The sequence below is a fragment of the Peromyscus maniculatus genome, chromosome 2 (assembly GCF_049852395.1).
Source record: "Peromyscus maniculatus bairdii isolate BWxNUB_F1_BW_parent chromosome 2, HU_Pman_BW_mat_3.1, whole genome shotgun sequence".
NCBI lineage: Eukaryota > Metazoa > Chordata > Mammalia > Rodentia > Cricetidae > Peromyscus > Peromyscus maniculatus.
The window spans coordinates 147,994,336-148,010,384 of NC_134853.1; the positions used below are offsets into that span (position 1 = coordinate 147,994,336).

The 16,049-nt window shown below is 47.5% G+C and overlaps 1 protein-coding gene across 1 annotated transcript in view; it reads left to right on the forward strand.

Moving 5' to 3' along the window:
* Bsdc1 (BSD domain containing 1) overlaps positions 1-16,049 on the forward strand; it is a 31,199-nt gene that overhangs the window by 8,078 nt on the left and 7,072 nt on the right. Inside the window, exons 4-9 of the mRNA XM_006994380.4 lie at positions 1,758-1,925; positions 4,095-4,149; positions 6,307-6,422; positions 6,799-6,867; positions 7,039-7,117; positions 8,342-8,812. Coding sequence (XP_006994442.1) covers positions 1,758-1,925; positions 4,095-4,149; positions 6,307-6,422; positions 6,799-6,867; positions 7,039-7,117; positions 8,342-8,812 — 958 coding nt within the window. The remainder of the gene's footprint in view (positions 1-1,757; positions 1,926-4,094; positions 4,150-6,306; positions 6,423-6,798; positions 6,868-7,038; positions 7,118-8,341; positions 8,813-16,049) is intronic.

The window sequence follows — 16,049 nt, forward strand, 5'->3', positions numbered from 1 at the left end:
GTGTTTTCTCTGTCAGGCTTACTTTATTGAGTGTATAAAATCATTCTTGTGAGCAAGGCGGTGATGGCGCACACCTTTAATCCCAACACTTGGGAGGCAGAGCCAGGCAGATCTCTGTGAGTTCGAGGCCAGCCTGGTCTACAGAGTAAGTTCCAGAACAGGCTCCAAAACTACACAGAGAAACCCTGTCTTGAAAAACAAAACAAACAAACAAAATCCTTCCTGTTTACTGTAGCTATTAATAATCACAAATGACAAATTGGGTGTGGTGGCACATGCCTGTAATCCTAGCACTCAGGAGACTGAGGCATGGGGTTTGAGCGTTCAAAACCAGCCTGAGCGATGAAGCAAGACTGTGTCTGAAATCCAGTCCAAAAGTATGAATGACAAGTTGTAACTTGATAGACTACTGTGAGTCTAGGTGGTAGCAAGCATCACTTATTTCATTGGTTTATTTTTTTTTCCATTCAACAAATATGATTGTATACTTATGGTAACATGTGTTCCAGGCACTATGGTAGACTCTAGGTTGCAAATGCCTAGGCAGCTCAGTCAAGAATAAATATTACTAGGGAGAGGCTTGAGAGATGACTCATCCAGAGGACCTAAGTTCTATCCCTAACACCCATGTCAGACAGCTCACAACAACCTTAACTCCAATTCCAGGGGATTCAGTGCCCTCTCTGGAGAGGGCACCTGCTCACATGCACACGCGCGCGCGCGCGCGCGCACACACACACACACACACACACACACACTATTTATTATTTTTTAAACAGCGATAATACCAGTGCACACCTATAATCCTAACACTTGGCAGGTTGAGGCTGGAAGGTTTTTAATTTTAGGTCAGGCTTGGTCATATAACAAGTTTTAGGTCTGCCTGGGCTACAAGCAGGATTCTGTCTCAAAAAGCAAAATCAGTACTACATTTTGTATGAGATTTTTAGAGTCTGGCCTGCCTGTCAGCTCACCATCCATGCCAAGCAGAGGGCATACTGACCCATGATGCACTGTTGGTGCCTCCAGAAGGTTCATTTGCAAGCCTTCTACTGTCTCTGGCAAGCCAAGGCTGTCTGTCCTTATCCTGCTTATTTATTTCCCCAGCGTCTTGACAGAATATTCCACTGACTTAGCAGTAATGAAAGAGAGGCGCAGTGTGACAGCACTGCTCTTGGTTTATGTGCGGTGTCATCCCTGTCCTGTTCATCCACATCTCACAAAGAATCACAGAGAAGATTCTGGTCTCAGCCCACCAGTAATAGACATGGGATTCAAAACCACCACTCATCCCAGGCCCTCTCTGCTACTATAATGACATGGATCTCCTTTTGACGTGCGTGCGTGTGTGCGTGCATGCGTGTGAGAATGTGTACGCGCACATGCATACATATTTGTGTGGGCTTGAATATGTGTGGTTCACGTGATTGTGTGGTCCTCATGCTTACACAATCCGCACTTCTAACTGAGCCCTCTCCCTGTCCCTACTGCCAAGTTCTGGTCAGCCTAGTGTGCCTTGATGTTTTGATGTCATAGCCAGGTGAAGCTCTCTTCAGGCCTACCTTGGCCCTCTTCAACATCCCCAGCTGGGACTAGCGGGCTCTACCTACCCCCTCCAGTCTGAGACGGGGAGAAGGATTTAAGCATGTCTTGGATCCTCGTACACAGTACTCCTCTCTCCCGGTACTGCTTCACCTTCTAAACCCCAGACTGCAGTCTGCTCTTAGGACACTGTCTTCCTTTGGTTTTCTCTGCAGACGGAAGGCTCCTCAGGGGCAACAGAAAAAATGAAGAAGGGTTTATCTGACTTCTTAGGGGTGATCTCGGACACCTTTGCCCCCTCGGCAGACAAAACCATCGACTGCGATGTCATCACCCTGATGGGCACACCCTCTGGCACAGCCGAGCCATATGACGGCACCAAGGTAGTCACTGACAGCCTCTGCTAGAAATTTGAAGCTTTCTCTACCAGCCTTTTATACAAAAGGAATATGTGTTCAGGCTAAAAATTTAGACAAATTTGTATAATTGGAGAACATCAATAAAAAAGGCCAGTGGTGGTAGTAGCGCACTCCTTTAATCCCAGCACTCAGGAGGCAGAGCCAGGCAGTTCTCTCTGAGTTCGAGGCCAGCCTGGTCTACAGAGCGAGTTCCAGGACAGCCAGGACTGTTTCACAGAGAAACCCTGTCTCGAAAAACCTAAATAAATTAAATAATTAAAAAAATTTTCTTGCAAGTGAGTATAAATAGCATAATTTGTTCAATCACTTTCTGGTGTTGTACATTTGGATTCTTTTCAGCTTTCAACCATAGTAAGGACACTGAGAAGAACATCTTTGGGGCATAATTTGTTTCATATTTGGGTTCTTTAAGACTAATTTCCTTTAATCCCAGCATTTAGGAGGCAGAGGCAGGTGGATCTCTGTGAGTTCAAGGTCAGCCTGGTCTACAGAGTGAGTTCCAGGACAGCCAGGAATGTTACACAGGGAAACCCTGTCTTGGGGGGCGTAGGGGGCGGGGAGACTAATTTCCACTGGAAATAAACATACCGGTCAGAACCCATGAACAGCAACTAGAGCAGCGTGTTAGTGCCTCTGTCTCCTGTTTCATGGTCAGTCTCTTGAGTTCAAGGGTCATATCATGGCAGTCAGGTTTTTGTTGCATCTCACCACACTGGATTGCCATTCCAAACTTGCATTACTGTCACTGTTTACTAACATGTGCCAGGATTTTGAGATCTTAAATGGTAAGAGTCTAAGTTATCACCAGTGACTCATCATGAAACTCAGTTGCTGAAGTTCCCATGCTGACAGCCCATGCTCTGGATGGGCTGAGGAGGGAGGGCCTTTCTGTTTGTTGGACTTCCTGGGCCCTAGTGGAGCAGAGCTCGACAGTGTGTTTGGTAGAGTGGTTCTAAGATTTGCTTTTTCTTTTCTCTTCGGTGAGCCGAGCTCCGTTCCCGGCCGTGTTGGCTTTATACATGCTAAGCAAGTGTCCACCACAGCATCACATCCCAGTGCAATTACTATGAATGGGATTGTTATCATCGTCATCCTCATCATCATTATTTGGTTTATTAAGACAGGGTTTCTCCGTGTAGCACTGGCTGTCCTGGAACTCAGTCTTCTTTTTTTTTTTTCTTTTTTGGTTTTTCGAGACAGGGTTTCTCTGTGTAGCTTTGCGCCTTTCCTGGATCTCACTTGGTAGCCCAGGCTGGCCTCGAACTCACAGAGATCCACCTGCCTCTGCCTCCCGAGTGCTGGGATTAAAAGGCGTGCGCCACCACCGCCCGGCGGAACTCAGTCTTTAGACCAGGCTGGCCTCGAACTCAAGAGATCTACCTGCCTCTGTCTTTGCTGGGATTAAAAGGGTGCACCACCATGCCTGGTTATTGTTGATGGATTTTTTGTTTTGGTTTGGTTTTTCAAAACAAGGTTTCTCTGTGTAGCCCTGCCTGCCCTGAAACTCATTTTGTAGACCAGTCTGGCCTCATACTCAGAGATCTGCCTGCCTTTGCCTCAAAAGTGCTGGAATTAAAGGCATGTGCTACCACTGCCAAGCATTGTTACTTGATTTTTTTTAAGTATTTATTTATTTTGAGATATAACCTCACTATATTATATATATAGTCATGGTTGGCCTGAAACTCAGTATGTAGATCAAGCTGGCCCTAAAATTACAGAGATCAGCCTGCCTCTGCTTCTCAAATGCTGGGGTTAATAAAGAAGTGTATTACCATGCTCAGTCTTGTTGGATTTTAATTTGGGGATAATTATATTATCTCAGATTTTGCCCTTAAGTTTGGACTTTATTAATGTAATTGTGTTTGACATTTTTAAAATTTCACACATTCCAGAAGTTTTACATTCAATTTTATAACCTGCTTACTGTGTTTTCTTAGTTCTCAGGGTTGGAATATTAGAAAAGAGACTATTTTTCTGAGGGCCTTAGTCTTGGGGACTAGCTGAGTACCACTGTGATCATTAATAAGTGCCCTGTGGATTTGGCACCAACTAGGGGAAGCTGGATTGTAGCTGATTTGATACTATGCACAGAGCGGTTTTCTCTGCATCTTTCTTCTCTGTTGCTTACAGGCTCGTCTCTACAGTCTTCAGTCAGACCCGGCAACGTACTGCAACGAACCGGATGGTGAGGGGTAGCAGTGGGGGTGAGCTTGCGGGGCAGGTAGATGGAGAAGCTATGGACTGTAGGGTCTCTGTTCTAGATGGCACAGGCCAGACAGCCCTACATACTGGGGACAGAGTAGGACCTGTGTTACCTTATCATCTATGCAGTAGGTGATTGGTCTCTTTCTTCCCTGAACCTCAGGTCTTTTAACCTGAACTCTGTCTCTTGAAGAGGCTCTGCTCTTACAGTCCCTTGTCCTCTCTGTCCAGCTGTCTGCCATCCCTACTGTCCCTCCCCCTTTGGGTTCCTGTCCACTATGCCCCATGCTAGAAACTAGAGACTGGAAATGAGGTAAGCCTTCAAGCCGCCCGTTCCCTCAGAACCAGGCTGCAGAGAGAGCAAGTGCAGACAAGGGATGACGCGGGGGTGGTGAGGGGGGTGGACTCCTTCTGCAGCATGGTGGGCACCCAGCTAGCTTAGCCCACTGAGCCTGGAGGCAGTGTTTAGGAGTGGAAGGTTATTCAAGCAAGGGCAGGAAGGAGTGTGTTTAAAAATCCAGAGAGCACAGGGAGCTCGTGCGGCGACAGAGTCCATGAGGAGGTGAAGGTGGTGGCCAGGGAGCTGGCGGGGAGGGCCTTGTGTGTCAGAAGCAGCAGCTGGTGTTTGGTCAGGAAAGACTTTCCTTTAGTCATAGAGGCCTTTGAATGTCTACTGACAGGCAGGTACAGTAGCATACTCCTAAAATACCAGCTACCTGGAGGCTGAAGCAGGAGAATTGAAAGATTGGGACTAGGCTGAGCTATATAATGAGTTCAGAGCCAACTTGGGCAATTTAGCAAAACCTTGTACCAAAGTAAAAACAAAAAGACTTAGGATATGTTTGCCTAGCATACACAAGGTGCTAGGTTCAATCTCCAATACCAGAAAAGTTAAAAAGAAGAAAACAAATCAAAATGATGAGCCCTTTCTCTATAAAATTTTATGTTCAAGGCCAGGCATAGTGGTGCATGCCTTTATTAATCCCATGACTTGGGTGACAGAGGCAGGCAGATCCCTAGGAGTCTGAGGCCAGCATGGTCTATATAGCAAGTTCCAGGCCAGCCAGGGCCATGTAGTGAGACACTGGCCCAAAAAACAAAGTCAAAAACAAACATACATACATACATACATACATACATACATACATACACACACACATACATACACACACATACACACACACATACACACACACATACACACATATACATACACACACATACATACATACTCACATACATACATACTCACATACACACACACATGTGTATATGTGTGTATATACAAGTGTGGGGATTCTTTGATCTTTGAAGATTTTCTGTGGACCCTAGCTTTAAAAGCTCACATTGTAGAGGACTATTGAAGAGTTTGGAGGCCCAAAGTGATCACGTTTTGCATTTTGTAAAGTAGCCCGTGAGGCTATGTTGTAAAGGATGAGACAAAGATGGGAAAGTGATATTGGGGTGCCCAGGGGTTCCCATGTCAGAGGTGAGAATGGAGAGGAAAGTATGCGACAAGAGAGCCTGAAGAAGGAGAATCAGGACGGAGGTCAGGAAGGAGCTGGATGTCTTCTGGTTTCTCGCGGTAGCCAAGTGGGGACAGACATGAGCTGGTGTCATGAGGACAGTTGGACCTGGGGCCCAGAGTGGGTTCTGGGTTACAAAGAAAGAGGAGTTGTCCGAAGAGGCCACAGTGATTTAGGGGAGACTCACGAGAAAAAGTGAAGAGAGGAAAAGGAGGAGCCCTGGCAGACCTGGAAAAAAATAAAACAGGAGAGGATGGCAAGGGACCAAAGACGGGGAGGAGGGCAGAGAGAGGCTCCTGTCTCATGGCGGAGGCAGGACAGAGACACAGCCCTTGGCTCTGACAGGGAAGCTGTTTCAGTGGCCAGTGGCTGACGTGGTAACGGAGCTAGGAGACCTTGGAGACTGGTCCTTTCTAGAGATCCTGGTTGGGAAGAGCCCACCCAACCCTTCACCCTGCCTGACTCTTTCCCCTTGGATAAAATGGCTTTGGAAACAACCCCCAAGCTCTCTTTGCTGTTCAAGTCCAGGAAGTCCAGGCTTAAGTGTTTTCTCTAGTCCTAGTGTTCTTTCCCTAGACACAGGGAACTGACCGCCAGTGTCTGTCCCTTTGCAGGGCCCCCGGAATTGTTTGACGCCTGGCTTTCCCAGTTCTGCTTGGAGGAGAAGAAGGGGGAGATCTCAGAGCTCCTTGTGGGCAGCCCCTCCATCCGGGCCCTCTACACCAAGATGGTGAGGGCCCTGCCAGCAGGACCTCAGCTGGCTCCAAGCCTGAGGTGTTGGGAAGTGGGAGGGACGTGTAGTGGGAAACCCTGTAGAGCCAGATGGGCCATGTACTGAGCCAAGAAGCTGCCAGGAAGAGGCTGATTTGCCAGGCTTCTGGCAGTCAGAATGGTGAGAAATGGAAAGACCAGCAAAGTCTTATGGCAGTTCTCTTCTCCTTCCTTGGCCAAGCTGGGTGCAGGAGTGGGTCTGGTTGAATTAAAGTGGGGTGGAAGGGCTTTGACAGTTACTGAAAAGCCACTTCCTGGGTCTGTTCTCCAGAGTGGCTGGGAACAGACTAATGAGGACGTCATTCCCAGATTTTCCCCCCCATTTCCTTCTCCAGGTTCCAGCAGCTGTGTCCCATTCAGAATTCTGGCACCGGTACTTCTACAAAGTCCACCAACTTGAACAGGTATGCTGGTCCACCTTGGGAAGACCCCTGACTCAGCCCTGGGGGAAACAGGCTGGAAAGAAGGAGTTGAAGACTGTAGTCTTTTCTGGGGGTGCCAAGGGTTCTAGGGTCAGGATCAGGGCCTGAGAGGAGGGTGCCCTAACCTCCTGGTCATTACTCTCCCACACTCAGGAGCAGGCCCGGAGGGACGCCCTGAAGCAGCGGGCTGACCAAAGCATTTCTGAGGAGCCTGGCTGGGAAGAGGAAGAAGGTAAGAGGCCTTGAAATGAGATGGGCAGGTGACAAGCTTGTCTGTGGTACTCTAGGAGGCCTGAAAAGACATGGCATCCCTGGAAAAGTAGGAAATGGGTACAATGTATGTACTAAGCAGTCAGCTCTGACAAGGGGCTGTCATACAGGGCTCGTGGGACCTAGAGTTTGGGTACAGAAATGACATGTGCCAGTTGGAACAGACTATCACGTCACACATGTACCTGCTGTTACATAGTTATTGAGGAGCACACTGAAAATCTAGATTCCCTTCCCCCACCCCCTTCTACATAAAACTGTAGGATTGTGGCTCCAGTGCCTGGTACTTAAGAGGCAGAGGAAGACAGATATCTATGAGTTCAAGGCCAGCCTGGTCTACATAGTGAGTTCTAGGTCAGCCAAGGCTACATAGCAAAACTCTATCTCAAAATAAAATAAAAAATCAGGCCCTCTGAATAGGTGAGACAGTTGATTGGCTTGATCAGTTTGGGAGGCAACTAGGCAGTGGGACCAAGTCCTGTGTTCATTGCATGAGTTGGCTGTTTGAAACCTGGAGCTTATGCAGGGACACTTGGCTCAGTCTGGGAGGAAGGGACCGGACCTGCCTGGACTGAGTCTACCAGGTTGATCGCAGTCCTCGGGGGAGGATTTGCCCTGGAGGAGGTGGGAATGGGGGGTAGGCTGGGAGTAAGGGGAGGGGGTGGGAGTGGGGAGGATAGGGGAACCCATGGCTGATATGTAGAACTGAATGGTATTGTAAAATAAAATAAAATAAAAAAATAAAATAAAATAAAATAAAAAAGACAAGACTGTAGTAGATCAGGATGTGTTAAATACTTATACTGTGTGTCCAAACTCTACTAAGAGCTTAATGTGTGGGTAGCCCTTAGCAGAAGCCAGGGTCCCTTCTCAACAATTAGGTAGCAAGTTGAAAGTACTGGCTTGCATAGGATGGAACAGTCTGGGCTGAACCCAGAGCAGACCCACTTCCAGGCCTTGTCTTTCAATATCTTCCATTGTCTCGGGCTGTGTTGCTAGCTGTCCAGCTTGGCCTCTAGCTGTCCAGCTTGGCCTCTGGTGAGACTGACTAGCAGGGAATGTGCTGGGGTAGCACTGAGGGACATAGGCTAGTCTTCATTGTAGTAAAAAGGTCAGGATGTGCACATTGCAGGATTGTCTTGGGCTGACTGGTTCTACTCCCCTTTCCCTACCTTTCTCTCTGTAGAGGAGCTTGAAGGCATTGCACCGTCTCCAAAAGAGGCAAAGATTCCAAAAGAGACCAAAACCTCCACATCCCCTGAAGATGGGCCTGGCCCCCAGAGCCCTCGTGAAGAGACTCCAGTGGAGCCCCCTGCAGAGGTGACCCCATCAGAGAGCAGTGAGAGCATCTCCCTTGTGACCCAGATTGCCAACCCTGCTGCTGCACCTGAGGCACCAATACTGCCCAAGGACCTGTCCCAAAAGCTACTTGAGGCGTCTTTGGAGGAACAGAGTCTGGCTGAGGATGAGGGTGAAACAGGACCTCCACCCCCACTTCCCTCCAAGCCTCCCACCCCTGCAGGCCGAGCCAGTGGCCCAGAGCCCAGGCCGCCAGCCAGAGTAGAGACCCTGAGAGAGGAGGTGCCCACAGACTTACGTGTGTTCGAGCTGAACTCAGACAGTGGGAAGTCTACACCCTCCAACAATGGCAAGAAAGGTAGGTCTGGAGGCCTGGGTACAGCGGGCTGTATGAGCAGGACAAGCAAGAGCGGCCACCACGTCGGCCAGTGTGTTATAGCTGTGTCCTTGCTCAGGATCCTAGGAGCAGACAGACTTTATTGGTGATAACGGGGAGAGCTGCGTATCTATCAGCTTACTTTATTAGCTGACATTTACATGGCCTTTGAAGGATGCATTTGGAAATTGTTGGGGTCTTTTTGTTTGGCTTGTTTTGACTTTGTGTTTTATTTTTATGTTTTATCTGTGTGCGCCATCTACGTGCAGTGGGTCTTTTTTATTTATTTTTTATTTTGTATAGATTGTGTTTTTCCTGCACGTATGTCTGGGTGAGGGTGTTGGGTCATCTGGAACTGGAGTTATAGACAGCTATGAGCCGAGACATGGGTGGTGGGAATTGAACCTGGGTCCTCTGGTGGAGCAGTCAGTGCTCTTAACCACCATACAGTATGTCTTTGTTAGAGTTTCTATTGCTGTGAAGAGACACCGTGACCACAACAACTCTCATAAAGGAAACATTTAATGGGGGTAGCTCACTTAGAGTTTCAGAATTCAGTCCATTAGCATCAACGGTGGGAAGCATGGCAGTGTGCAGGCAGATGCAGTGCTGGCTGCATCTTGACTAGCAGGCCACAGGAAGTTGACTGAGACACTGGGCAGTATCCTGACCATAGGAAACATCAAAGCCCACTCCCACAGGAACACACTTCCTGAACAAGGCCACGCCTACTCCAACAGAACCACACCTCCTCATAGTGCCCCTCCCTATGAGATTATGGGGGCCAGTTGTATCCAGCCACCACACAGAGAAGGCACTGGATCTCCCCTGGGACTGAAGTTACAGGCAGTTGTGTAGGTGCTGAGAATCAAACCCAGGTCCTCTAAGTAGCCAGTGCTCTTAACTTCTGAGCCATGTCTCAAGCTCCTGGCTTTGGCTTTCTGTGACAGGACCTCACTATATAGTTCAGGCTAGCCTTAAACTATGTTGCCTAGGCTAGCCTTTAACTCTTGGATCCTTAGCTTCCCAAGGAGTGGAATTACAGGAATGAATCATCACCATGCCCAACATGGTAGGGTTCTTAAAATCAACAAAACTAAGTTAATGGGAGGCCTTGTGCTAAATGTCACATGATTTTGATCCCTTTTCTCAGGTCCATAGTATTATTATTTTTTTATTTTTATTTATTTATTTTGGTTTTTCGAGACAGGGTTTCTCTTCGCAGTTTTGGTGCCTGTCCTGGAACTTGCTTTGTAGACCAGACTGGCCTCGAACTCACAGAGAGCTGCCTGGCTCTGCTGGGATTAAAGGCGTGTGCCACCACCACCCGGCATTGGGTCCATATTATTATCTTCATTTTACAGATGAGAAAAATGTTGTCTAGAAATGTTGATTAGCTTTTTCACATTAAGGTGACTGTGAAGTGCAGAGCCTAGCTTCAGACTCGGGTCTGTGTCTGCCTTGAGTCCATGATCATGCCCTTACCATACACTTGGCCCATTTCTAGTCTTTTAACAATTCAGCTTTGCCCCTATGTGTTGTTCGAAGTCTTCTTCCTCGGGGAGCCCTGGGAAAGTCAGCTTCTCCAAGCTTCGTTCTGAACCCTGGGGACAAACCGTGGACCCTGGGTGAGCCACCTTCGACAGCAGGGTCCTAGCTGTAACCGTGCAGTGGAGTCTCAGCCTGGAGACTCCTCAACTCCAGGAATTCATGGCAAAGGTCCACTGTCAGCTCTCTGTGTCTCCCAAGATCCTGCTGCAGGTTGTCACCCCTTGACAGACATGCTGCCGTGAAGCTTGCCCCTCAGGTGAGGTCTGGCCTGCAGCGTGATGACAGTTTGCTGCAGGAGCTGGTACGTGGCTCACCACAGCCCCACCCTGCTCCCTGACGGAAACTTCCAGGTTTCCAGTCTCTCTGGAACACAGTGCTTCTGTTAGGCTTTGTTCAGTGAGGTCATCCATTGAGCTCCTGCCTGCTCTTTATGAGACATTGAGGGGGGTGGGGCCGCAGGGACAGTCTTTGTGATGAAACCTGAGCAGTATGGGACAGATTTGATACTGGAGGCATTCAGAGAAAGGAGGACTCTCTGAGCGTCAGCAGTGATTCATCAAGGAGACAGAGGTGGAGAGTTGGGGCAGGTGCTTGAAGGGACGTGTTGAAGGGGATGTGACTAAAGCCCCCTTCCCATACTTCTCCTGGGTAAGGGAGACACAGAATAGTGGGAAAGTTGGTTCTCTTGGGTTTGGTTTGGTTTGGGGTTTTTTTTTTTTTTTTTTTTTTTTTTGAGACGGAGTCTCATTGTGTACTCCTGACTGGCCTGGAGCTTACTATATAGTCTAGGCTGTCCTGAAATGTACAGAGATCCATCTGCCTCTTCCTCCCAAGTGGTAGGATTAAAAGTGTGTGCCACCACGCCCAGTCTGAGCGGGTTCTTAAATAGCAATTGAGAACTTAATATCTTAAGCTGGACTCAGCTGCAGAGCAGAGACTGGGGTCTGGGGACAAACTCCAGCTGCGCTCAGAAGCCATGGAACTTTAGAAAAGTTCCTGCTCTTCTCTAAGCATCTGCTTTCTCTTCCATAAGTGGAAATGGTTTAGATAGCCCTCAGTCAGAGGAGCTACTTTGGTAGAGCCCTGCTTTGGGGAAACGGTGGTGGCTATCACAGAATGCTTCTATTGCTGTGAACACCACGACCAAAAGCAGCTCAGTGGGGGAGGTTTTATTTCATCTCTGTGTCCAGGTAACAACAGTCCGTCACTGACTACAGGGCAGGAGCTCAGGGCAGGAACCTGGAGGCAGGAGCTGATGCAGAGGCCATGGAGGATGCTGCTCACTGGCCTCCTCAGCCTGCTTTCTTATTTACCCAAGGACCACCTTCCTAGGGTGTCCCCATCCATAGTGGCTAAGCCCTCCCACATCAATCATCAGTCAAGAAAATGTCCACAGAATGGCCAGTGTCAGTGAGTCTGTTACTCCAGTGAGGTTCCCTCTTCCTAGATGACCCTGACCTTAGCTGTATCAAGTTGACCAACCAACCAACAAACCAACCTAACCAACACAGTGATACTGAAAAGTAAGCTTCTCTGAGTGTTTGCTGCCTCTAGACCTGTGCTAAGCACTGGATATGCCTTTCACCCGACTCTCAGAGCCCTGTCACATCTGTGCGGGTCCCTGCTTTTCTCCTGGTAACGTCTACACAGGTGGAAAGGCGGCTCAGCAGTTAAGAACACTTGCTCTGTACAGATATGTGCAGATAGACAGAAAAGTAATGTAAAAACTAAAAAGCCACTCAGCCCCTGAACTCAGCAGGAAGATCACTTTGAACACTGTGAAATAGTCTGTAGGAATGTGGAAGAGTATGCAGGAGTGGAATGGCCACCCTTTGAGGTTGTGGTCATGGAGAGGTTGCTTCTTTTTTTCTTTTGTTTTTCGAGACAGGGTTTCTCTGTGTAGTTTTGGTGCCTGTCCTGGATCTTGCTCTATAAACCAGGCTGGCCTTGAACTCACAGAGATCCCCCTGGCCCTGCTTCTTGAGTGCTATAATTAAAGGCATACACCACTACTGCCCAGCTTCCCCCTCCTTTTTTAAAGATTTATTTTAGTCTTGTTTATGCTTGTGTGTATTCAGGTGCTGTGGCACACATACATACATAGAGGCAAAACATTCATATACATAAAGTATGTGAATAAATGAATAGATAGAATAAATAAATCTTTAAAAAGTAACTAAGGTTTGTGAGGATGGAGAGGTGTCTCAGCAGTTAAGAGTACATACCGCCCTTGCAGAGGATCTGGTTCAGTTCCTAGCACTCACATCTCAGGAGGATTAAGCTGCCTGTAAGTCCAGGGATCTGGTGTCCTCCTCTGGTCTTTGTGAGTAACTGTAACCACACGCATAAACCCACACACAGACACACACAAATACATGATTAAAAATATCTGGCGGGGTGGTGGTGGCCTACACACCTTTAATCCCAGCTCTCGGGAGGCGGAGGCAGGTGGATCTCTGTGAGTTCGAGGCCAGCCTGAACTCAGAGTGAGTTCTAGGACAGGCTCCAAACCTACACAGAGAAACCTGTGTCAAAAAATCAAACAAACAAACAAATATATAAATAAATAAATAAATATCTGTAGGGCAGGCATAGTAGCGCATGCTTTTAATCCCAGCACTCAGGAGCAAAAGCAGGCAGATCTCTGTGAGTTCCAGGCCAGCCTGGTCTCCAGAAGAAGCTCTAGGACAGCCAAGGCTACACAGAGAAACCCTGTCTTGAAGGGAAAAAAAAGTAATAAAATAATAACTCTTTGAAAAATTAAAATTATGACCCCTGATTACTCAAAAGTTATCCTCTGGCCTACACACATATACGTACACATACTTACAAAGAATTACAGTTCCGTTTGGGAATGGACTGCAAAGCAGGTGATAAGAAAAGTAATAATTGGAGGCTGTACAGAGTTGACATTATTTAGAAAATAATACTAATGGTCTTGACTGTTCTGCTGTGCGCACTTCCACACACAGCCTGGAGATATGATACCCCCTAAGACGCATGTGAGGGGAAGCCAGGGTCTGGTACTAGACTAGAACAATGGATCATAGTATGGAGAGGGGGGAAAGGTTCTGTGTGGGGTGGTACTAGAAATTGAACCCAGGACTTCACAAATGCTAGATACTGTTTTTTTTTTAAGATTTATTTATTTTATATATGTAAGTGCTCTATCTGCATGTACAAATTTATGCCAGAAGAGGGCATCAGATCTCATTACAGTTGGCTGTGACCCACCATGTGGGTGCTGGGAATTGAACTCAGGACCTCTGGAAGAGCAGCCAATACTCTTAACCTCTGAGCCATCTCTCTAGACCTGTAGATACTATTTTTGAGACATGGTCTCATCCAGGTTAGCCTCAAACTTGCCAGATAGCTGAGGATAACCTTGAATGTCTGGTCCCTCTGCTTCTACCTGCTTCCCAAATGCTGGGATTACAGGTGTGTGACACTGTGACCAGTTTACACAGTGCTGGAGGCCAACCGTGCACACTAGGCAAGCATTGAATTGACTGATCTGGGTCCCCACTCCTCTCAAGTCAGGTAGTGGTGATGTAACCCCCTTAATCCCAGCAGAATGAGTTCTGGGACAGCCAGGGCTACACAGAAAAACCCTGTCTCAAAAAATAAAATGAAGAGCAAAAAAGAGGGTCTCATATAGCCCAGGCTGGCCTTTAACTTTTTAAGATTTTGGGTTTTTGTTTTGTTTTTGTTTTTCAAAACAGGGTTTCTTTGGGTAGCCCTGGCTGTCCTGGAACTCACTCTGTATAGAAGAGACTGGCCTCCCAAGTGCTGGGATTAAAGGCATGTGCTACCACCCCAGCCTTATGATTTTTGTAAATTATTTTTTTAGATTTATTTATATTTTATGTGTGTGTTTGCCTGCAAGTATGTCTGTGTACCACATCTATGCCTGATGCCTGCAGAGGCCAGAATAGTGCCTTGGATTCCCTGAAACTGAATTTATAGATAGATATGAGCTGCTATGTGGGTGCTGGGATCTGAACCCAGATCCTCTGCAAGAGCAGCAAGTGCTCTTAACTGCTGAGCCCTTGGTTTTTATTATTATTATTATTATTATTATTATTATTATTATTATTATTATTATATTTTTGATTGTGTGTATGTGTGTATGTCCATGAATGCAGGTAGCTGTAGAAGCCAGAAGAGGGTGTCAGATCCTCTAGAGCCCTATGACATGAGTACTAGGAAATTAACTGAGGTCCTCAGCAAAAGCAGTATGCATTCTTAATTGCTCAGCCATCTCTACAGTCTGAGCCTTGCTTGAACTCTTTCTTGGTCCTCATGCCTCTGCCTCTCAAGTGCTAGGACTGCAAGTGTGTGTCAGCACACTTACATGCATGTATCTTGTTCTTATTCACCCCTCTCCTCTGCCAGAAGAACATCTTAAAAGGTGACGTCATATGCCACTGTGCTGCATAGCGGGCCTGTCTCCAAACCCGAGGTCTGGGCATGGGGATTGTATTTGATCCCCAGGACCACCAAAATGGGGGGGGGGGACGAAGAGTGGACACTTGGGTACTGATTCCTGTTCCCTCTTCCACCCGTACACACCCCGGGTGACTGGAGGCTGGGTCTGTGTGCTGCAGCGGAGATGCTCCAGTGGCACTGGTCTTCAGCTCCTCTGCAGAGCGGGGAGGGAAGCTGGGATGAGTGTGTGGCCTATAGCCCTGGGTTAAAGGCCTGCTTCACCATTACCTGTGAGGCCTGTTTTTAATCTCCCTTTATCTGAGGAAGTAGAAAAGCTATTACACAAAAAATTACACTGTGGGTGATAGTGCCTTCGGGTTAGTAATTACCTGAAAACACAGAACAGAGCAGACTCCATCGTGAAGTCTCAGTGTTCTTAAACAGCTCTGTCACTTGCCCCTTGTGTGACAGGACAGGAAAGTGGTTCCCATCTGTGCTATGAGAGTCCTCCTTCTGTCATGTGTAAATCAGGAAGCTGTGAGATGCCCTGAGTCTCAGTTGATGCATTTGCATCCTGGAAGGCTCTGCCCTAACATTTAAGCCTGAAGAGAATTTCAAGTTTGAGAGATCAAGGGAAGCTATCATGGCCACAGCCACACGAGGAGCTGGCCAGGAATGTGTCTTTTGACCCACAGGAAGCCACACTGACAGATAAGCAGATGCGTGTCCCGAAGGCACAGCACAAGGAGACTTTCGATCCAGGATCAGAACTCGAGTCTTGGCTGTAGGTCTGCTCTGACTTGCTTGCTGTGGACCACATGTAAAATGACTTAACTCTGAGATAAGACCTTTGAAGGAAATATGCCCCTACCTCTCCATTGTTAAATATCTGCCACACTCACCATGTCATCGGCACTTGACACTCATACCTCTAATGCAGATGCCCTTGCTTCTCAAACAGCAAGCCCATTTCTTTATAGAATTAACCCGGATGTCTAACACAGAATCTTGGACTACACTGGTCTGCTGAGTCCAGACGCAGGGCAGGAGGAATGTGTGTTCTAGTAAGCTCCTCCAGTGGTCCTTGCAAAGAGGGTGGTTTGCCCTTGTTACAGTAAGACTGGACGTCATGTATCCTAGGCTAGCTTTGAACTCCATAAGTAGTTGAAGATGAACGAGAACAGCTGAGCCTCCCTCCTGTCTGTGTCTCCCAAGTGCTGAGATAACAGGGTATGCCACC